Below are 23,784 nucleotides of genomic sequence, written 5' to 3'. Positions count from 1 at the left end.
TGACGGAGATGGTGGCCATGTCAGCTGCAGTAAGTAGCAACTTGCACAGACACTCTCCATTATGTATTGATTGGCTATGTTGATGTAATGTGGGGTGTGTTTTTTAATGTGGGGGGGTATATATATGCCTACCAGCATTGGTGTCATTAGGCTTGATAAAGACTGGTGAACAGTCGAAACGTTGCCATTTGTGTCTGGAGGTACAAATAAAGAAATTTTGATACTGCTACATACTGCCAAAGCCATCTTCCTTTTTACCACTGCTTGTGCTGTCCGCATCCGCTGCTCCGTTCCGTGGTCTGCAAAAAAAAAAAAAAAAAAAAAAAAAATGTATATTTAAAAAGGGAGTCTGTCACCACAATTTACCCTTATAGACCACTTACATAGCACTGTAGCATAACTATAGATCAGTCTTTGTCTGGATGTTGCCCAGGGGAGGCGTTTGGGCTGCAAGTGCCCAGGGGAGGCGTTTGGGCTGCAAGTGCCCAGGGGAGGCGTTTGGGCTGCAAGTGCCCAGGGGAGGCGTTTGGGCTGCAAGTGCCCAGGGGAGGCGTTTGGGCTGCAAGTGCCCAGGGGAGGCGTTTGGGCTGCAAGTGCCCAGGCCGCTCTTCTCACATAACCCCTCCCCAGCCTGTTGCTTGTCCCGCCCTGTAAGCCTCTTGCATCATCCAGTGTACTGGCCGATATCCCACCAGCACATGCGCACTGATTACCATTGTGGGCAGCAGCATCATTCCATGCAGTGCGCATGTGCCGGCGGGATATCGGCCAGTACAATGACGTAAGAGGCTTACAGGGTGGGCCAAGCAACAGGCTGGGGAGGGGTTATGTGAGAAGGCGGAAGAGCGGCCTGGGCACTTGCGAGCCCTCATTTACATATGAATAAAACGCAGTTTTTGCCCCTGGTGAACATCCAGACAAAAAGGTACCATTTGACTGATCTAAAGTTATGCTACAGTGCTATGTCAGTGGTCTATAAGGGCAAATTGTGGCGACTCCCTTTAACCTGTCCTATTCTTATCCGTTTTGCAGACAAGAATAGGCAGTTATAATGGCTGTCCGTGCCATTACACAAATTGCAGAACGTACACACAGAAGCCATCCGTGGTTTTGCAGACCACAAAACGGTCATGTGCATGTAACCTAAGGAAGCACCACATAAAACTGCAAATAAAGCCGTCCTATAGCCCAGCCATTGGCCTAGCAGAGCTGAGTGAGCGCAGGGGCTCATACTACACAGCCATATGGTGGATAGATTCTCCTCCTATGGTTCCCATTGTGAATGGCAGGGCACAGGAGCACTGACAGGTCTGTAGGCACAGCACCCTCTGGACTGCCCCACCATGACACATGCCTGGAGCACAGCGCCCCCTCTAGGTTACATCTGTAATGGAGGGCTGGGATCACAGCACAAGTGGCTGCTATAGGCGTCACACCTACTTAAAGGGGAACTCCTGCAGTGGTAAAACAAACTCCAGGAGCTGATGCCGGTGACCACTGTGTACACAGCCCATCCTGTACAGCAATGCAAAGTCACCCATGGAAACAGGATGCAGAAAACTACAGCACTTCTTAGTTTCTAGTCCATAAAGTGAGTCTGCAGCAGACATCTTCCAGTACAGATTACACTTCCCTCGGATAAGCCGTAAACACCCAGACTCCGCGATAAGAGCCCGCGCCCTATCGTGCAATGCAAGCGCCGAGGCGTCTTACTGTTGTCTTGCGGTGAAATCCACAGGTACAGGAGTCACAGCCGGGGGAACTGCAGCCAGGTGAGCTGAGGCTTTATAGGCGGCGGAGGGGGAGGAGCTGAGGGCGGAGGGAGACTGCGCCTGCGCGGCGGCTCCTGTCAGTCACGGCGGCTCCTGTCACTGAGGAGGGCAACCAGGCTGTGCTGCCCACCTAGTAAGAGCGAGCCAGGGCGGGGTAGTGGTCCGTAACCCCCAGCAGCCGCCATCAATCATGCAACAACGTCTTGCTTACAGTTTTTTAAATACAAAATCACTGCGTTTTTTTTCTGCTGTGTAAACTATTCTAAAGATTGTGAGAAAAACTCTTTAAATACAGCTCATGTGAATACACTACATAGCTATGGGCCATTAAAGGGGTATTCTGGTTGCTAGAAGTTATCCCACAGCCTGGGGCATATACTATCAGATCGGTGGGGGTCCTACTGCTGGGGACCCCGTATCTCCTGCAGCCCCCCTGAAATTAACAAAGTGGCCGGTGACACATGCTGGTGGCCGCTCCATTCACTTCTATAGTAGTTCCGGAGATAGCGGTACAGCGCTCCACTGTCTCCGGAATTCCCATAGAGATGAATGGATAATGTCTAACAACTGGAATATCCCATTTAACCCTTTTGAGGACCAAGCCATCTTTGACAGAGAAGTTTTAGTTTTTTCCAACAGTCTTACCTTTTTTATTTTTTTGTCAGCATAGACGTATTAGGGATTTTTGTACATGAGCGAGTTTTCCTTCCAGATGTAATGTGTGCATACCTCCCAACGTTAGAAAATTGTAAAGAGGGACAACGTGTGCATCGCGTGTAGCGCTCCGCTGCAACTAGTTTCATACCAGGCCACGCCTCTAACTCTGCCCAAAGCATAACTATACACACCCATTCCCCATAGTGCCTCCACATAGTAATTTTTCCCCCTTTGTGTCACCACACAGTAGTAGGGCCCACACTGTGCCTCTCGCAGCAGTTATGCCCAAATGTGCCCCCTCACAGCAGTTATGCCTAGATATGCCCTTCACAGCAGTTATGCCCAGATGTGCACCCTCAGAGCAGTTATGCCCAGATGTGCCCCCTCACAGCAGTTATGCCTAGATATGCTCTTCACAGCGGTTATGCCCAGATGTGCACCCTCAGAGCAGTTATGCCTAGATATGCCCCTCAGAGCAGTTATGCCCAGATGTGCCCCCTCACAGTAGTTATGGCCAGATATGTGTTTCCTCAGTAGTTATGCCCTCTCACAGTAGTTATGCCAAATTATGTGCCCCCTCAGTAGTTATGGCAATATATGAGCCTCTCAGAGTAGTTATGCCCACATATGCCCCCTTCACAGTAGATATGCCAGATGTGCCCCATCAGAGTAGTTATGCCCATGTGCACCCTTCAATGTAGTTATGCTGACATGTGCCCCCTCAGAGTAGTTATGGCAAGATATATGCCCCCTTCACAGTAGATATGCCAAGATGTGTTCCCTAATAGTAGTTATACCCAGATGTGCTCCCTCGGAGTAGATATGCCAAGATGTGCGACCTCAGAGTAGTTATGCCCAAATATTCCCCCTCAGAGTAGTTATTCCCAGCGGTGCCCCCTTCATAGTAGTCATGCCAACATGTGTCCACTTCACAGGAGGTAAGAAAATCTAACAGTAAATACTCACCTGGTGCCTCCGATGATCACAGCTCAGCTGCAGGCGCTCCCCAGTAGGATACTGTCACACATTGCACTTGCTGTGTAGGAGCAGGGGCACAGAGGGTGATTCCTCCGCTCCTCCTACACAGCCAATAGCGAGATGTGTAATACCTTCCCTCCAGTTCTACTGTTAAATAGGATGTCCTCTTTATACTACTGATGACCTATCCTCCGGATAGGTCATCAATATCAGATCAGCCGTGGTCCTCCGACACCCCCAACAATCAGCTATTTGAAGAGAGGGCAGCGCTCATATGAGAGCTGCTTTCTCTGTTCTGTTCACCTGCTCGCCGTAGCATTTGCAGTGATGAGCAGGTAAACAGGTCAGAGAAGGCAGCACTCATACAAACCAACAAAAAAAAAAAAAGCGGAGAACCCCTTTAACTCCTTAAGAACCGGGTTTATTTTCGCCATATTTAAAGCTTAAGTAAATTTTAAAAGTATATATATTAGGTATCGCGGCGTCCGTAAGAACTTGCTCTATAAAAATATCACATGATCTAACACCTGAGGTGAACACCGTAAAAAAAAAAAAATATGCACCCCAAAATAGTGCCAATCAAACCATCATCTCATCCCGAAAAAAATTAGCCCCTACACAAGGCAGTCGCTTAAAAAATAAATAAAACTATGACTTTCAGAATGGGGAGCCACTAAAGAATCTTTTTTTTTTTTATGCTATGTTATGTAAAACCAGGGCCGTCTTTAATATTGATTGGACCCTGGGCAAAAATTTACTTGGGCCCCCTGGATCCCGCCTTCCCACACCTTAGCAGGCACACACACAACACCACAACACACAAAAAAATCCACACATCTGGTAGAGTACAGTGAATGACTGTAAATACTTCCAGTTCTGAAGACTCCAGCGGCTCAGGATCAGTGCTCTGGGCTGGAAGTGGGCACCGCTCTGCAGGAAGGAGACCAGGGCTCGGCTCACCCAAGTGTTACAGTGCACCCCAGCACCCCACAGTATGCAGTATAGCATCCTATAGTATACAGCACCACACAGTATGCAGTTTAGCACCCTATAGTATACAGCACCACACAGTATGCAGTTTAGCACCCCACACTATACAGTACCCCACAGTATATAGTAAAGCAGTATAGCAGCCCACAGTATACAGCACCCCACAGTATATAACACCTCACAGTATACAACACCTCACTGTATACAACACCTCACTGTATACAGCACCCCAAACTATACACGATACAGCCCCCCACACTATACAGCACAGCAGTATAGCACTCCACACTATACCGCACCCACAGTATACAGTACAGCAGTATAGCCCCCCCCCCACTATACAGCCCCCCCCTCCCACTATACAGGCCCCCCCCCCCCTCCCACTATACAGGCCCCCCCTGCAACACTCCTGCTAGGACCTGTGATGACCTCATAGCCATGTGACCAGTAATTTCTAGGTTACTGGTCACATGGTGATGATGTCATTAAGGTCCTAGATCACAACTTTAACACAGTACGATCATGATGCCTGGACTCAGTGCCGGCAGGCATGGCAGCACCCCCTGTGTAGCTGACAGCTCGACACCCGGGGCAGTAGCTAGCAGGGCTCAAGAGGCAGCTGCCTTGGGCCCCCCAGGAGCAAATGGGCCCGGGGCAGCTGCCCCTTTTGCCCCTTGGTAAAGATGGCCCTGTGTAAAACTGAAACAAATAACCAAAAAAAGTAGTAATATTTGGTATTGTCGCGTCTGTGACAACCTGCTCTATAAAAATACCACATGATCTAACCTGTCAGATGAATGTTGTAAATAACAAAAAATAAAAACGGTGTAAAGTGTAAAATAGAGCAACCAAAAATCATATGTACCCTAAAATAGTACCAACAAAACTGCCACCCTATCCCGTAGTTTCCTAAGAGGGGTCACTTTTCTGGGAGTTTCTACTCTAGGGGTGCATCAGGGGGGCTTCAAATGGGACATGGCAGTTTAAAATTATCCCAGTGGAATCTGCTTTCCAAAAAAACCATATGGCGTTCCTTTCCTTCTGAGCAATGCCGTTTGCCCGTACAGCAGTTTACGACCACATATGGGGTATTTCTGTAAACTACAGAATCAGGGCCATAAATATTGAGTTTTGTTTGGCTGTTAACTGTTGCTTTGTAGCTGGAAAAAATGGATTCAAATGGAAAATCTGCCCAAAAAGTGAAATTTTTTAATTTAAATCCTGAAAAAGTGGGCTTTAGAAATTTTCTGAAAAATTTCAAGATTTGCTTCTAAACTTCTAAGCCTTGTAACGTCCCCAAAAAATAAAATGGCATTCCCAAAATGATCCAAACATAAAGTAGAGCTATGGGGAATGTAAATTAATAACTATTTTTGGAGGTATTACTATTATAAAAGTAGAGAAATTGAAATTTGGAAATTTGCTAAAGATAGTCAACATCAGAGAAAGCTTCAGTGCGCAGTCCCCACAGACCCTCTACACCAGTGTTTACCAACCAGTGTGCCTCCAGCTGTTGCAAAACTACAACTCCCAGCATTCCCGGACAGCCTTTAGTTGTGCGGGCATGCTGGGAGTTGTAGTTTTGCAACAGCTGGAGGCACACTGGTTGGGAAACACTGCTCTACACAACTGCTCAGTCCTCTTCTCCCAAAACCCACTTCTCAACCATTACAGAAGAAAAACTCTCCACTCTACTCTCCAGATCACATGTCACCACCTGTGCACTTGACCCAATCCCATCCCACCTCAACCCTAACCTCACCATAGTGTTTAACCCAGCCCTAACTTATCTCTTCAACCTATCACTAACCTCTTCAATATGGAACAAAGGAGGAATAATCCAACTTCATCTCAAATGTGGCAGCTTTATTGATCAAAGTAGTGCATTAAAATCCATACAGACAGTGCATGTCAACGTGTTTCGGATCCCCTTAATGCTTATCCTTAATTATGACCACAAGAAGACTGTGTTCACACAGGGTTTCTATACATAGTGGATAGCTGCAGGCATCCTCAGGTGGCCACAATTATCCAAGTCACACACTTCTCTTGTCATCAGAAAACATTCAATCTTACATAAATAGCTAATAATAACAACAACAAAAATCTAACATATATATATGCTAGGTCAATAGTGAAGAATCAAGTCATGTCTTCGATTTAGACCTTTTGGCATACTAGATTCCATACAGAAGATCCAGTATGATTCCCTATTTAGAAGCTTTCTTCTGTAGTCTCCACCCTGTATGGGGGAATTAACCCTCTCTAATCCCTGAACTTGTATGCCCGCGATATCGCCTCCATGTATTGCCACATAATGTGCACTGACTGCAGAGACATTTCTAGTTCTAACATGAGGAATGTCCGAAATATGTCTGCAGATTCTGGTCTTTAACCTGTTGGTTGTACATCCAACATATTGGAGGCGGCATAGCGAGCATGTAATGCAATATACAACAAACGTTGTGTTGCAATTTAAAAAATATGACTGCCTGTTAACATGACTTTACAGCATGTACAAATTTTATGTCCACATTTAAAGTTTCCTCTATCTGTTAATCAAGTGGGTGGACTTTGTTTAGTGTCCAGAAAAAGTGAAGGACTAACTTTTTGAGCTATTGTTGGTGCTCTGCGTGCTATACACTTAATACCAGAACACACTATGTCCTTCCACTGTTCATCATATTCTAAAATAGAAGGATGTTTTTTGACAATTTTGTAAGGGCTGCCTCCTTGGCCGTATTCAAAGAATGTTCTTGATATCCCCTATTTGCTAATCTACTTGCAAAATTATCTATTTCCCTGCTACATATCGCATCATCAGAACAATTGCAACAAACACCTATAAATTCCCCTTTGGGTATATTTTTTATAACGTGTCGAGGATGGCAAGACGCGGCAAGGAGGGTAGTGTTACCTGATGTTTCCTTCCGGTAAGTACATGTATTAAACGTGGAACTCTCCATTTTACTCTCAAGTATAAGATCAAGGAAGGGAATACTATGGTTACTGTGATTTAAAGTAAAATTGAGATTGCAAACATTGCAATTGAGGTAATCCCTAAACCGCGGTACGGCCGCCACATCGCCACCACCGGATCGAGGAGCCCCACACATTGCCATCAGAATATAAATATTGGTGCTCCCACCAGGCCATATATACATTTGCCATTGATGGGGAAAATTTCACACCCATTGACACTCCAGTACGTTGAAGATATATCTGTTGATTAAATGTAAAACATTACGTTGCAACAAAAATAATACCACTTCACATATATAATCCCGAAAGGCCGCAGAATAATATGAATAAACACTGAGAAACCATTTTAGGTCAGTAATTGCTAAATTATGAGGTATCACTGTATAGAGCAAAGTGACATCTGCCGTGATCCAACTATATTCCAGCCTCCAGGTGAACTCCACAAAAAAATGTAATACAGTTTTAGTATCCAAGAAGAAACCGGGAATAGTTTGGACCATGGGTTGCAATATACTGTCTACCCAAGATGAAGTCTCTCAGCGAAGGAACCGATCCCTGAGATAATCGGGCGCATTTGTGGTGGAAAACCTCCATTATGCAATTTTGGCAATGAGGAAGATGGGAGTTACTGGATGGGGAAAAAATATAAAATCAATTTCTTTTTTATCTGAATAGCCCCTATCCAGGCCTGCGGAGAGAATAGAGAGAAACTGTTGCTGATAGAGAGGGGTGGGGTCCTGAAAGGAAAAATTAGTTAAGCATAATGATGATATGGTCTCAATGTGTGATAAGTCTAACATCGCTTCATCCCCCTGGGAATGAATAGATTGCAATTGCGATGTAGTAGATCCTCCCTCCTGATGCGAATTATGCGAATTATGAAAGTGTCTCTTCAGGGTTAGATCTCGTGCCAGTTTATTAACATCTAAGATGGTTTGATAAATGTTAAAATGACATGTCGGGGAAAAAGAAAGTCCACTGGCCAATACATCAATTTGCAATTGTGTCAGGATTTTTGAAGACAAATTCACCACCTGCAGGTTGTCTACTTGGTTTTGTTTTGGGATGGATAGCGTCCGCTTTTCATTATGCTTGCGCCCTCCACAGCGTTTTTTGATCTCACCACCGGATCGATGTTGCCACTAGCAGACATATTCTGTACAAATATTCCTCTCACCACAGAGGCATTGGACACAAAGTCTGTGGCAGAATCGGAAGATTCTGGATCTGTCGAACTGAAAACCACTTTAGCATTTTTGTTTCTGTTCTTATATCTGTTGGATCTCTTTTTCTGTTCTTATATCTGTTATATCTCTTCATTATAGATCATGGGGTATTCATTTTGTTATCAGTCCATATATAGACTGAATGGCTTTTATAATTCTCAAGATCTCGAGTTAATTTTTCCAGTTTAACTGAGATAAGGCTATTTTCAACTTTAATAAGATTTTCCTGCACTTTAGTATCCATGTCCACAAAAGCTTGCATATGTGAATACGGGACAATAGCGTCTTGTATAGCCTTGATCTCTTCCCTCATATTCGAGAGAGCTTCCATTTCATGTGAAATTATAAGATCCATGAGTTTAAGTGAACAATCCAACAGTATATTCTGCCACTGTAAAGTAAAAGCATCCGAATAAACGGTAGTTGTTTTTTTTCCGCAGGCGTAAACCCCGGGGAACCATTTTTTTTCAGCATATTTTTGCAATGTGGTAAGGTCCCACCAGGTGCACATTTCTTTCACAATACCAGCTACTATCACTAACCTCTGGTGTCTTCCCCTCTGGTTTTAAACATGCTACCATTACACCCATCCTCAAAAAGCCTTCACTTGACCCATCTTCTTTGTCCAGATATCAACTTACATATGCCTCAAAGCTACTTGAGCAACATGTCCATTCTGAACTGTCCTCTCATCTCTCCTCCTGCTCCCTCTTTGACCGGCTACAATCTGGCTTCCGACCAGACCACTCAACTGAGACTGCCCTCACCAAAGTCACCAATGAAATACTAACAGCCCCCCCCCCCCCCCAAAAAAAAAGTACTCTGTCCTCATCCTTGACCTGTCCTCTGCCTTTTACACTGTTGACCACTCCCTTCTGTTACAAACTCTCATCTCTTGGCATCACTGACCTGGCCCTCTCCTGGATCACCTCATACCTCACAGAGTGGACATTTGGCGTCTCCCACTCTCACACCACCTCCTCGTCTCTATTGGTGTCCCGCAAGGCTCTGTCCTAGGACCCCTGCTCTTCTCTATCTACACTTTCGGCCTGGGACAGCTCATAGAGTCCCATGGCTTTCAGTATCACTTTTGTGCTGATGACACACAAATCTACCTCTCTGGTCCAGACATCACCACCTCACTATTCAGAATCCCACAATGCCTATCTTCCTTCTTCTCCTCTTGCTTTCTAAAACTAAACATGGATAAAACAGAATTCATCATCTTTCCCCCATCTTGCTCAACCCCCCCAACAGACCTATCTATCACGATCAATGGTTGCACACGTTCCCCGGTCAATCAAGTCTGCTGCCTTGGTGTGACCTTGGATTCTGCCCTCTCCTTCCAACCACACATCCAAGCGCTTTCCACCACCTGCCGCTTCCAACTCAAAAACATTTCCAGCATCCGCGCTTTCCTTAACTTTAAATCTGCGAAAATGCTTATACATGCCTTCATCATCTCCCGCCTAGACTACTGCAACATCCTCCTCTGTGGCCTTCCATCTAGCACTCTTACACCCATCCAATCTATCTTTAACTCTGCTGCCTGACTAATCCACCTCTCACCCTGTTACTCCTCTGCCTCTCCCCTCTGTCAATCCCTTCACTGGCTCCCCATTGCCCAGCAAATTCAGTTCAAAATACTAACAAATACATGCAAAGCGGTCCACAACCTGCCCCCTCCCTACACCTGTGAGCTACTTTTCTGATACATCCCCAGGCGCAATCTCAGATCCTCACAAGACCTCCTTCTATCGTCTCCTCTTATCACCTCTTTCCACCATCGCCTCCAAGATTTCTCCCGTGCATCCTCCACACTCTGGAACTCGCTACCCCAACATATCAGACTCTCACCTACAGTGGAATCCTTCAAAAGAAACCTGAAAACCCACCTCTTAAGACAAGCCTACAACCAGTGACCCTGCTGCCTCTATACCGCCATGACCAACTTTACCCTCACCTACTGTGTCCTTCTCCCATACCATGTAGATTGTAAGCCCTCATAGGCAAGGCCCTCTTACCTTCTGTACCAGTTTGTAACTAGTCTTGTTCATGCTTAGTGCAATTGTCTATATTGTATTATGTATATACACCCATTTTCATATGTACAGCGCTATGGAATGAATGGCGCTTTAATCATAAATAATAATAATAAAAAGGAGATATCCAGACCCACAAGATTCCCATCAAATAAAGCAAAAAAAAAAGTTAGCCCTACTGGGGTCATTTCCATTCCACATTTTGAAAGTCTTAATGGAATTGTCTCACAAATAACAATTATCACCTATTAACAGGGTACAGCTGGGAAAGTACCAGGGACTGTAGGAGCATTACAATGGCAGCAGCGGGGGGCAAAGGAGAGGTGAGAAGTTATTATTATTATTATTATTTTTTTAAACCAACCCTGGTCCTTTCTACAAAAATGAAATTGCTTGGAATTGAAGGCTCAAAATAGGCTGATCCTTAAGAGGGTTGCCCGTTTCTGAACATCCATTCAGAGATGGCAGCTGCACGATAATCGTGCAGCAGCCGAGCGGGGGGCCCACTGTCAGTGACAGCAGGACACCCCAGAGAGAAGGCAGGGACAGTTCCCAGGTGTCCCTGCCTTCTAGATTGCTGTATACACAGCACTCAACGAGCACTGTGTATAAAGATCAAGAAGCGCTATGCGTTTCCTGTCCCGGCTTAGTGGTCATATGACCACTGGGGCCGGGAAAGTGCAGGAGCTGTCGGGTCTTCCACAGACCTCGATCGGCCCTGCACTAAGGCTGTACAGTGCTGTATACTGTTGTACAGCCTCTACGAGAGGTGTATTTCCCCTGTAACTGGGGCTATGTAACTATGTCAGCCCCAATTAACCCCTTAAGGACACAGCCCTATTTCACCTTAAGGACCAGGCCATTTTTTGCAAATCTGACCACTGTCACTTTAAGTGCTGATAACTTTAAAACGCTTTGACTTACCCAGGCCGTTCTGAGATTGTTTTTTCGTCGCATATTGTACTTCATGACACTGCTAAAATTGGGTCAAAAAAGTTAATTTTTTTGCATAAAAAAATACCATATTTACCAAAAATTTTGAAAAATTTGCAAATTTCAAAGTTTCAGTTTCTCTACTTCTGTAATACATAGTAATACCCCCAAAAATTGTGATGACTTTACATTCCCCATATGTCTACTTCATGTTTGTAGCATTTTGGGAATGATATTTTATTTTTTGGGGATGTTACAAGGCTTAGAAGTTTAGAAGCAAATTTTGAAATTTTCAGAAATCTTCAAAATCCCACTTTTTATGGACCAGTTCAGGTTTGAAGTCACTTTGTGAGGCTTACATAATAGAAACCACCCAAAAATGACCCCATTCTAGAAACTACACCCCTCAAGGTATTCAAAACTGTTTTTACAAACTTTGTTAACCCTTTAGGTCTTCCACAACACTTCATGGCAAATGGACATACATTTTTAGAATTTAGATTTTTTGGAAAATTTTCCAATATAATCAATTTTTTCCTGGAAAAAAAACAAGGGTTAACTGCCAAACAAAACTCAAAATGGGTTGCCCTGATTCTGTAGTTTGCAGAAACACCCCATATGTGGTCGTAAACTACTGTTTGGCCGAACGGGAGGACATAGAAGGAGGGGAACACCATATGGGTTTTGGAAGGCAGATTTGGCAGGACTGGTTTTGTTTATACCATGTCCCATTTGAAGCCCCCTGTTGCACCCCTAGAATAGAAATTTCAAAAAAGTGACTCCATCTAAGAAAGTACACCCCTCAAGGTATTCAAAACTGGGTTTACAAACTTTGTTAACCCTTTAGGTGTTCCACAAGAGTTATTGGCAGATGGAGAAACAATTTAGAAATTTCTATTTTTTGGAAAATTTTCCAATATAATCAATTTTTTCCAGGAGTAAAACAAGGGTTAACTGCCAAACAAAACTCAAAATGGGTTGCCCTGATTCTGTAGTTTGCAAAAACACCCCATATGTGGTCGTAAACTACTGTTTGGCCGAACGGGAGGACATAGAAGGAGGGGAACACCATATGGGTTTTGGAAGGCAGATTTGGCAGGACTGGTTTTGTTTATACCATGTCCCATTTGAAGCCCCCTGTTGCACCCCTAGAATAGAAATTTCAAAAAAGTGACTCCATCTAAGAAAGTACACCCCTCAAGGTATTCAAAACTGGGTTTACAAACTTTGTTAACCCTTTAGGTGTTCCACAAGAGTTATTGGCAGATGGAGAAACAATTTAGAAATTTCTATTTTTTGGAAAATTTTCCAATATAATCAATTTTTTCCAGGAGTAAAACAAGGGTTAACTGCCAAACAAAACTCAAAATGGGTTGCCCTGATTCTGTAGTTTGCAAAAACACCCCATATGTGGTCGTAAACTACTGTTTGGCCGAACGGGAGGACATAGAAGGAGGGGAACACCATATGGGTTTTGGAAGGCAGATTTTGCAGGACTGGTTTTGTTTATACCATGTCCCATTTGAAGCCCCCTGTTGTACCCCTAGAATAAAAATTTCAAAAAAGTGACTCCATCTAAGAAAGTACACCCCTCAAGGTATTCAAAACTGGGTTTACAAACTTTGTTAACCCTTTAGGTGTTCCACAAGAGTTAATGGCAGATGGAGAAACAATTTAGAAATTTCTATTTTTTGGAAAATTTTCCATTTTAACCCATTTTTTCCAGCAATAAAGTAAGGGTTAACAGCCAAACAAAACTCAATATGGGTTGCCCTGATTCTGTAGTTTGCAAAAACACCCCATATGTGGTCGTAAACTACTGTTTGGCCAAACGGGAGCACGTAGAAAGAGGGGAACGCCATATGGGTTTTGGAAGGCAGATTTTGCAGGACTGGTTTTGTTTATACCATGTCCCATTTGAAGCCCCCTGTTGTACCCCTAGAATAAAAATTTCAAAAAAGTGACTCCATCTAAGAAAGTACACCCCTCAAGGTATTCAAAACTGGGTTTACAAACTTTGTTAACCCTTTAGGTGTTCCACAAGAGTTAATGGCAGATGGAGAAACAATTTAGAAATTTCTACTTTTTGGAAAATTTTCCATTTTAACCCATTTTTTCCAGCAATAAAGTAAGGGTTAACAGCCAAACAAAACTCAATATGGGTTGCCCTGATTCTGTAGTTTGCAAAAACACCCCATATGTGGTCGTAAACTACTGTTTGGCCAAACGGGAGCACGTAGAAAGAGGGGAACGCCATATGGGTTTTGGAAGGCAGATTTTGCAGGACTGGTTTTGTTTATACCATGTCCCATTTGAAGCCCCCTGTTGCACCCCTAGAATAGAAATTTCAAAAAAGTGACTCCATCTAAGAAAGTACACCCCTCAAGGTATTCAAAACTGGGTTTACAAACTTTGTTAACCCTTTAGGTGTTCCACAAGAGTTAATGGCAGATGGAGAAACAATTTAGAAATTTCTATTTTTTGGAAAATTTTCCATTTTAACCCTTACTTTATTACTGAAAAAAATGGGTTAACAGCCAAACAAAACGGGTTGCCCTGATTCTGTAGTTTGCAGAAACACCCCAAATGTGGTCGTAAACTACTATTTGGCTAAACGGCAGGACATAGAAGAAGGGGAACGCCATACGGTTTTTGGAAGGCAGATTTTGCTGGACTGGTTTATTTACACCATGTACCCTTTCAAGCCCCCTGATGCACCCCTAGAGTAGAAACTCCATAAAAGTGACCCCATCTAGGAAACTACGGGATAAGGTGGTTGTTGATTTGGTACTATTTTAGGGGTAAATATGATTTTTGGTTGCTCTATATTACACTTTTTTGAGGCAAGGTAACAAAAAAATTAAATTCTAAAATTTTTCTACATTTGCTATTTAGTTTTGTGGAACACCTAAAGGGTTAACAAAGTTTATAAAGTAACTTTTGAATACCTTGAGGGGTGTAGTTTCTTAGATGGGGTCACTTTTTTGGAGTTTCTAGTCTAGGCTACATCAGGGGGGGCTTCTAATGGGACATGGTGTCAAAAAAAAAAACTGTCCATCAAAATCTGCCTTCCAGAAACCATATGGAGTTCCCTTCGTTCTATGCCCTGCCGTGCGGCTATATAGCCATTTACGACCACATATGGGGTGTTTCTGCAAACTACAGAATCAGGGCCATAAATATTGAGTTTTTTTTGGCTGTTAACCCTTGCTTTATTACTGGAAAAAAAGGATTCAAATGGAAATTTTGCCCAAAAATGGGTGTTTTGGCACCGTTTTTATTTTATATTTTTAACACCGTTCATCCGAGGGGTTTGGTCAAATGTTATTTTTATAGCGACGACTTTTACGCACGCGACGATGCCCAATATGTATGGCTCTCAGACTTTGGAGACACTAAGCAGGCATCCTAAAACTGCGGCCCTCCAGATGTTGTAAAACTACAATTCCCACCATGCCCTGCTGATGGCTGTAGGTTGTCTGGGCATGCTGGGAGTTATAGTTTTACAACATCTGGAGGGCCGCAGTTTGAGGATGCCTGCACTAAAACTAATATTTTTTTGGGGAAAAAAAATTGTTTCTGTGTCTCCAAAGTCTGAGAGCCATAGTGTTTTATGTTCTCTAGGGGACTGTTGGAGATTATAAAAATTTAGTACTCCATGGAAGTGTGATACTCCCTGAAGCAATCGATAATGCAGAGGCCCGGATGATCGGGGCAAGTGTCACACTGAGTAGTGGTGTCCTTCCGTATCCCCCTCTTGTGACACACTCTGCATCTTTTTTGGGTTCGTCCCTTCTTTCCAGTATGGGGGACCACACCTGGAAAGTGTTGGCCAGGGACGATCCGGGCGCCTCCAGTTCCCGAGGTACTCCGGCCTGCTCTTTCCCGGTCCGAAAAGATCAGGTCTTTGAGGACTGCCTCATAGAATTGGAGGAATGTCCCTGTGCTGCCAGCGCTTCGGGATAGTACAAAAGAGTTGTACATGGCAACCTGCACCATGTAGACCGCAACTTTTTTGTACCATGCCCGGGTTTTGCGCATGGCGTTATATGGCGTGAGGACTTGATCAGAGAGATCAACTCCTCCCATATACCGATTGTAGGCGACGATACAATCGGGCTTGAGGACCGTTGCCGTGGTACCTCGCACAGAGACTGGGGTGGTGCTGTTACCGTGGATTGTGGACAGCATAAGGACATCCCTCTTGTCCTTATACCTGACCAGCAACAGGTTTCCACTGGTAAGTGCACGGGTCTCACCCCTGGGGATAGGTACCTGGAGGGGGTGGGCAGGGAGGCCGCGTTGATTTTTCCGCACGGTCCCACAAGCGAACGTGGATCTGGCGGCAAGGGACCTGAACAAGGGAATGCTGGTATAAAAGTTGTCCACGTACAAGTGGTAACCCTTATCCAGCAGTGGGTACATAAGGTCCCACACGAGTTTCCCGGTAACACCCAGAGTGGGGGGACATTCTGGTGGTTGAATCCGGGAATCTCGCCCCTCGTACACACGAAATTTGTAAGTGTACCCTGAGGTACTCTCACAAATTTTGTATAGCTTCACGCCATACCTCGCCCGCTTTGTGGGAATGTATTGGCGGAAACTGAGTCTCCCCTTGAACGCAACGAGAGACTCATCAACCGCGACCTCCCTTCCAGGTACGTAGGCCTGCTGAAATGTGGCCCCAAAGTGATCGATGACCGGCCGTATCTTGTACAGCCGGTCATAGGCAGGATCACTTCGGGGGGGACATGCTGCATTATCGGAATAATGCAGACATTTCCGGATGGCCTCAAACCGGGAGCGTGTCATGGCCGTACTGTACAGTGGGGTCTGGTATAGGACGTCCCCACTCCAGTACAGCCTGACACTGGGTTTTTGCACTAGACCCATATGCAGCACGAGGCCCCAAAATGTCCTCATCTCGGCTGCACTGACCGGCGTCCAGCCACCGGGTCTAGCCAAAAATGAGCCCGGGTTTTGAGCGACGAACTGTTGGGCGTACAGATTCGTCTGCTCCACCATCAGATTCACCAGTGGGTTACTGAAAAAAAAACTAAAAAAGTCTATTTCAGTAAACCCCACTGTGGGAATCTGGATTCCAGGATTGCCAGCGAAATCCGGAATCTCAGGCTCAAAGTCCACTGGGGGACACCAGCTAAGTTCATCGGCAGGGGGCTCCGGTGAACTTATTTGGTGGGCCGGGAAACCAGTACGAACCCCAGGGCGGCTCGTACTAGGGTGGGCCACAGGATCCCTAGCATGTGTGGCCCCTGGCTCCGCCTGGCGGCGTCTCCGCTGCCTTGGTGGCTCATCGTCATCCGATGATGATGAGGAGGATGCGGATGACAAAAGGAACGTGGGGTCATCCTCATCCTCACTGGGGCTCTCAGAGTCGGAGGCAATCTGGGCATATGCCTCCTCGGCCGAGAACACCCGGCGGGCCATGGGTGTGTGTGTGTGCGTGTGTATGTGCGTGCGTGTAAACCTTTATTCTATGTGCGTGTGTGTGGGGGCACGGGTGTTCACGTACTAAAAGTCCAGGCAAAAAAAATGGGCAAGTGTTAGAAAAAAAAAAAAAAAAAGTTCAAACTTGCTGATCAGCGGTTCAACGCTGATCAGCGGTCGGTGGGGTGGTGGGGCGGTGGGGCGGGCGATGCGCTAACAGTGGACGGACGCTAAAAAGTGCCGGCCAGTCAGCGCACGCAGAAAAAAAAAAGTGGTGGTGGGGGGGTCTGGTGGGGGGGGGGGCTGGTGGTGAGGGGGGGGCTGGTGGTGGGGGGGATGCGGGGGGGGGGGCAAGTGGCAGGGGGGTCTGGGGTCTGGTAGCTGAAAAAAAAAAGTTTGGAATAAATGTGATTTTTTTATTTTTATTTTTTCTAACTTTTCCCTTCTATCCCTGCCTAAAGGTGCCTCTCCCTCACTGACCCTAACCTACCTGGGTGGCGATGGGTGCAGGAGGGTGATGGATGGCGATTAGGGGGACACAGGAGCTGGTGCTGGACGATGCTGCCGGGTGCTCGTGCAGAACAGGAAGAGGAGGGGAGAGAGGAGCGCAGGAAGTTTGAATCTCGCGCCTCTCTCCCCTGCACCAATCAGCACCCTGGACAGCGGCGTTCAGCACCAGGGCCAGCTCCGCCTCTGCAAATCCTCGGACTGCGATTGATGGTGTAAAATTACGCCACCGATCGCAGTCTTTTTCCGGTTCATCGGGTCACAGGACACCCGAATGGACCGGAAACGCAGAAAACCGCAGGTCTGAATTGACCTGCGGTTTTCTGCGATCGTCGATGCGGGGGGGTCAAATGACCCCCCCCTGCATTGTTACAGGATGCCGGCTGAATGATTTCAGCCGGCATCCCGTTCCGATTAACCCCCGCGGCGCCGGCATCGCTATTTAAAGCCATGACGTACCGGTACGTCATGTGTCCTTAAGGACTCGGGAAACATGCCGTACCGGTACGTCATGTGTCCTTAAGGGGTTAAAGGAGAAATCAATAGAGAAAAAAAAAAGTGAAGTTAAATGTCCCCCAGAAGTCTTGTATTATGGGAAACGCAAAGTGCAAAAGTAAAAATTAAAAAAATAAAGTTTTCATAAAAAAGTTTCACATGTAAAAAAACCCTCCCTAATTAAGTAATTACAAAAAAAAAATTAAATTGAAAAAATAAAATAGACATATTTGGTATTGCCGCATCCGTGACGGCTGGCTCTATAACTATATCACATGATCCACCCCGTCCGATAAACACCATAAAAAAAAACTGTGTAAAAAAAGCAATTTTTGTCACCTTACGTCACAAAAAGTGCAACACCAAGTGATGAAAAATGCATTTGTCCCACAAAATAGTACCAATAAAACTGTCATCTTATCCCTCAAAAAATGAGCCCCTACATAAGAAAATCGCTCAAAAAATAAAAAGAAACTATAGCCCTCAGAACATGGAGACATTAAAACATCATTTTATTTTGTTTAAAAAATGCTATTGTGTTAAAGTTAAATAAATATAAAAAAGTATACATATCGTATGGCCGCGTCCATAACAACCAGCTCTATAAAAATATCACATGACCTAACCCCTCAGGTGAACACTGTAAAAAAAAAAAAAAAAAAAAAACAGTGCAAAAAAAACATTTTTTCTCACCTTACATCACAAAAATTGCAACACCAAGCGATCAAAAAAGCATATGCCCCCCAAAATAGTACCAATGAAACTGTCCCCTCATCCTTCAAAAAATGAGACCATAACTAAGACAATCGGTCAAAAAAAACATCATTTTTTTTGGTTTTTAAAATGCTATTATTGTGTAAAACTTAAATAAATAAGAAAAAGTATACATATTAGGGATTGAATTGTCTGTAACAATCTGCTCTATAAAAATATCACATGACCTAACCCCTCAGGTGAACACTGTAAAAAAAAACAAAAAAAAAACTGTGCCAAAAAAAACATTTTTTCTCACCTTACATCACAAAAATTGCAACACCAAGCGATCAAAAAAGCGTATGCCCCCCAAAATAGTACCAATTAAACAGTCACCTCATCTTGCAAAAACAAGACTCTCAGACTATGGAGACATAAAATAAGATTTTTTTGCTTCAAAACTGCTATTATTATGTTAAAGTGAAATAAATAAATAAAAAGTAGACATATTAGGTATTGCCGCATACGTAACCACTCACATGACATAACCACTCAGATGAACATCGTAAAAAATAAAAACAGTGCCCAAAAAAGTTATTTTTGGTCACCTAACATTACATAAAGTGCAACACCAAGCGATCAAAAAAGCATATGCCCCCCAAAATAGTACCAATGAAACTGTCCCCTCATCCTTCAAAAAATGAGACCATAACTAAGACAATCGGTCAAAAAAAACATAATTTTTTGGTTTTTAAAATGCTATTATTGTGTAAAACTTAAATAAATAAGAAAAAGTATACATATTAGGGATTGAATTGTCTGTAACAATCTGCTCTATAAAAATATCACATGACCTAACCCCTCAGCTGAACGCTGGAAAAATAAATAAATAAAAACTGTGACAAAACAACCAATTTTCTGGTCACCTTGGCCCGATAAAGTATAATAATGAATTATCAAAAAATCATATGTACCCAAAAATTGTACCAATAAAAATGTCAACTTTTCCTGCAAAAAATGAGCCCCTTCACAAGACGATCAGCAGAAAAAGAAAAAAAATGGCGTTCAGAAAATGGAGACATAAAAACATAATTTTTTTTCAAAAATGCTCTGTAAAACTGAAACAAACTATATAAATAGCACATGATCTACCCTATCAGATGAATGTTGTAAAAAAATAAAAATAAAAATAAAAAAGTGCCAAAACAGACTTTTTTTGTTACCTTGTCTTGCAATAAACGTAATATAGAGCAATTAAAAATCATATGTACCCCAAAATAGCACCAATAAAACTGTCACCTTATCCCCTAGTTTCCAAAATGAGGTCACTTTTTGGGAGTTTCTACTGTAAGGTTGCATCAGGGGTGCTTTAAATGGGACATGGCATCTATAAACCAGCAAAATCTGCCTTCCAAAATCCATATGGCGCTCCTTTTCTTCTGCGCCCTGCCGTGTCTCCTTACAGCCTTTAAATCCAGAGGGAAAAAAGCAGGCTGGTTTGACATCTGCATTTATACAAGCAGGCAAATAATGCGAGTTTGTGAGTGTTCACATGTTTGATTTTTAAGTGTGTTTGTATTGTGTGTGACTTTAGATTACATGACTTGAGATTCAGGGACTTTAGGAGGGGACTACAGTAAGTTAGATTCTTATCACTGCACTATATTGTATTTTTCTCTTTTCTTGCGTAATGCCCATTTAGTATGTGTTCCATTATTGACAGCGCAGTCCAGTTCACATCTTGTCTTATGTATGCAGTCCTCGAACAGCCATTTGAGGGTGCATATCTTTGTTCAAACTGTGAGCAAATTGTCCGTTTGGAATCGCACATCAAGTATCTAACCGGGCGAATTTCAACACTGAGAAGCGTTGACAATTTGGAAAAGAGTTTGCTGCTCACTGAGCAAGCACTCTATGGGGTAGATGTGGGGGAGGGTGGTAGTGAGGAGGCTCAGGAAAGTGAGGTAGCTAGCTGGGTAACAGTTAGAAAGCAAGGTAGAGGGAAGAGTATTGGGGAGGCTAGCCCCGATCTGACACACCCCAACAAGTTTGCACGGTTGGCAGATGGGGGGAATGTCAGTTCAGAGATAGCACTGCTGTAGGCAGACAATTCCTCTGTCAGTCAGGGGAATGTCAGCTCCAGTTAGCAGGGGACCAGGAGAGCAGCGCAGGCCAGACAGGTGGTGGTAGTGGGAGACTCAATTATTAGGGGCACAGATAGGGCGATCTGTCACAAAGACCGGGATTGTCGAATGGTGTGTTGTCTTCCTGGCGCTCGAGTTTGACACATCGCGGATCGGGTTGACAGATTACTGGGAGGGGCTGGAGGAGATCCAGCGGTCATGGTCCATATCAGAACCAATGAAAAAGTTAGAGGTAGGTGGAGCATCCTTAAAAATAATTTTAGGGATTTAAGTAAAAAACTTAGGGCATGGACCTCAAAGGTAGTATTTTCCAAAATACTACCGGTACCACGAGCCACACAAGAAAGGCAGCAGGAGATTAGGGAGGTTAACAAGTGGCTCAAGAATAGGTGTAGGAAGGAGGGGATTGGGTTCCTGGAGAACTGGGCCAACTTCTCTGTCGGCTACAGGCTCTATCGTAGAGATGGGCAGCACCTCAATGGGGAACGGGCAGCTGTGTTGGGGGAGAAGATGGCTAGAAGGTTGGAGAAGTGTTTGAACTAGGGACTGAGGGGAGGGTAACTACGTTATAGCATGGGAAGATAGTGCAGATAGAGACTGGGGGTAAGGTAATGGGACTGGGGGAGGAATGGAAGGAGGGACTAGAACAGCTCAGAAGGAAAGGTCTAGGGTAAAAAAATATATACATAAATCTCTCAAATGTATGTATACTAATGCCAGAAGCCTGACTAATAAAACTGGGGAAATGGAATTAGTGATGTGTGAGGAGGACTATGACATAGTGGGAATAACTGAGACATGGCTGGATGATAGCTATGACTGGGCAGTTAATGTACAAGGTTACAGTCTGTTTAGAAAGGATCACCAAAACCAGAGAGGGGGAGGGCTCTGCCTTTATGTAAAGTCCTGTCTAAAGCCCACACTCCGGGAAGATATAAGCGAGGGACATGGACATGTGGAGTCACTGTGGGTAGAAATACATGGAGGCAAAACCAATAATAAATTATTAATAGGAGTTTACTATAAACCACCTGATATACCAGAGTCCACAGAAAATCTACTACTAAACGAGATAGACGAGGCGGCAAATCATCATGAGGTGGTTATTATAGGGGAATTCAACTACCCAGATATAGACTGGGAAACTGAAACTTGTATATCTCATAAAGGAAACAGATTCTTGGCAATAACCAAAGACAATTGCCTTTCCCAACTGGTTCAGGACCCGACTAGAGGGCCGGCCATACTGGACTTAGTATTAACCAATAGACCTGACAGAACAACAGATGTGCAGGTTTGGGGACACCTGGGAAATAGTGACCATAAAGAAATAACCTTCCAATTATCATTGAAAATAGTGTTTCTTCAGGGAGGAACAAAAATACTAAAATGCCCAAGATGAGAACATCAGGGCCGTTTCTAGGGGCGGGCGGGACGGGCGGCGGCCCGGGGCGCTATCAGAAGCAGGGGGCGCCCGTTGAGGTAATAAAACAAAAAAAAAAAATTGGTTATGTAGGCAAAGGATCGGGCGGCCGGCCGGCGGCGCCCCTCATGCTGAGCGTCCGGCTCAGTGCTGCGCAGCCTGCCTGCGCTGCAGACTGCTGAGTTGTTAATGTAGCGTGGCCGAGCTCTGTTCGTTCCGCGGTACAGGAGCATTTGTTTCCTGTACCCGGCCGGACTGAAAGGAAGTGCACACTAAGTGAGCACTTCCTGTCAGCCGGGTACAGGAAACAAAAGCTCCTGTACCGCGGAGCGAACAGAGCTCGGCCACGCTACATTAGAGGTGACAACATTGACAAGGGGGAGGAAATGAGGAGGAGAGGGGAGTAGAATGACAGTGACAAGGGGGGTGGGGGGAGTAGAATGACAGTGACAAGGGGGGTGGGGGGAGTAGAATGACAGTGACAAGGGGGGTGGGGGGAGTAGAATGACAGTGACAAGGGGGGTGGGGGGAGTAGAATGACAGTGACAAGGGGGGTGGGGGGAGTAGAATGACAGTGACAAGGGGGGTGGGGGGAGTAGAATGACAGTGACAAGGGGGGTGGGGGGAGTAGAATGACAGTGACAAGGGGGGTGGGGGGAGTAGAATGAGAGTGACAAGGGGGGTGGGGGGAGTAGAATGAGAGTGACAAGGGGGGTGGGGGGAGTAGAATGAGAGTGACAAGGGGGGTGGGGGGGAGTAGAATGAGAGTGACAAGGGGGGTGGGGGGGAGTAGAATGAGAGTGACAAGGGGGGTGGGGGGGAGTAGAATGAGAGTGACAAGGGGGGTGGGGGGGAGTAGAATGAGAGTGACAAGGGGGGTGGGGGGAGTAGAATGAGAGTGACAAGGGGGGTGGCGGGAGTAGAATGAGAGTGACAAGGGGGTGGGGGGTGTAGAATGAGAGTGACAAGGGGGGTGGGGGTGTAGAATGAGAGTGACAAGGGGGGTGGGGGTGTAGAATGAGAGTGACAAGGGGGGTGTAGAATGAGAGTGACAAGGGGGGTGGGGGGTGTAGAATGAGAGTGACAAGGGAGGGGGGAGAAGAGAGTGACAAGGGAGGGGGGAGAAGAGAGTGACAAGGGAGGGGGGAGAAGAGAGTGACAAGGGAGGGGGGAGAAGAGAGTGACAAGGGAGGGGGGAGAAGAGAGTGACAAGGGAGGGGGGGAAGAGAGTGACAAAGGAGGGGGGAGAAGAGAGTGACAAGGGAGGGGGGAGAAGAGAGTGACAAGGGAGGGGGGGGGAGAGAGTGACAAGGGAGGGGGGGAAGAGAGTGACAAGGGAGGGGGGAGAAGAGAGTGACAAGGGAGGGGGGAGAAGAGAGTGACAAGGGAGGGGGGGGGGGAAGAGAGTGACAAGGGAGGGGGGGGAAGAGAGTGACAAGGGAGGGGGGGGGAGAAGAGAGTGACAAGGGAGGGGGGGAGAAGAGAGTGACAAGG

The 23,784-nt window shown here is 45.1% G+C and overlaps 1 protein-coding gene across 1 annotated transcript in view; it reads right to left on the bottom strand.

Moving 5' to 3' along the window:
• LOC122942121 (glutathione S-transferase P 1-like) overlaps positions 1-23,784 on the bottom strand; it is an 85,936-nt gene that overhangs the window by 48,218 nt on the left and 13,934 nt on the right. The window contains exon 2 of the mRNA XM_044299616.1: positions 1,714-1,762. Coding sequence (XP_044155551.1) covers positions 1,714-1,762 — 49 coding nt within the window. The remainder of the gene's footprint in view (positions 1-1,713; positions 1,763-23,784) is intronic.

This window comes from Bufo gargarizans, chromosome 6 (assembly GCF_014858855.1).
Source record: "Bufo gargarizans isolate SCDJY-AF-19 chromosome 6, ASM1485885v1, whole genome shotgun sequence".
Classification (NCBI taxonomy): Eukaryota; Metazoa; Chordata; class Amphibia; order Anura; family Bufonidae; genus Bufo; species Bufo gargarizans.
The sequence above is the reverse complement of the archived record's forward strand: the minus strand, read 5'-3'. Positions and strand labels throughout refer to the sequence as shown.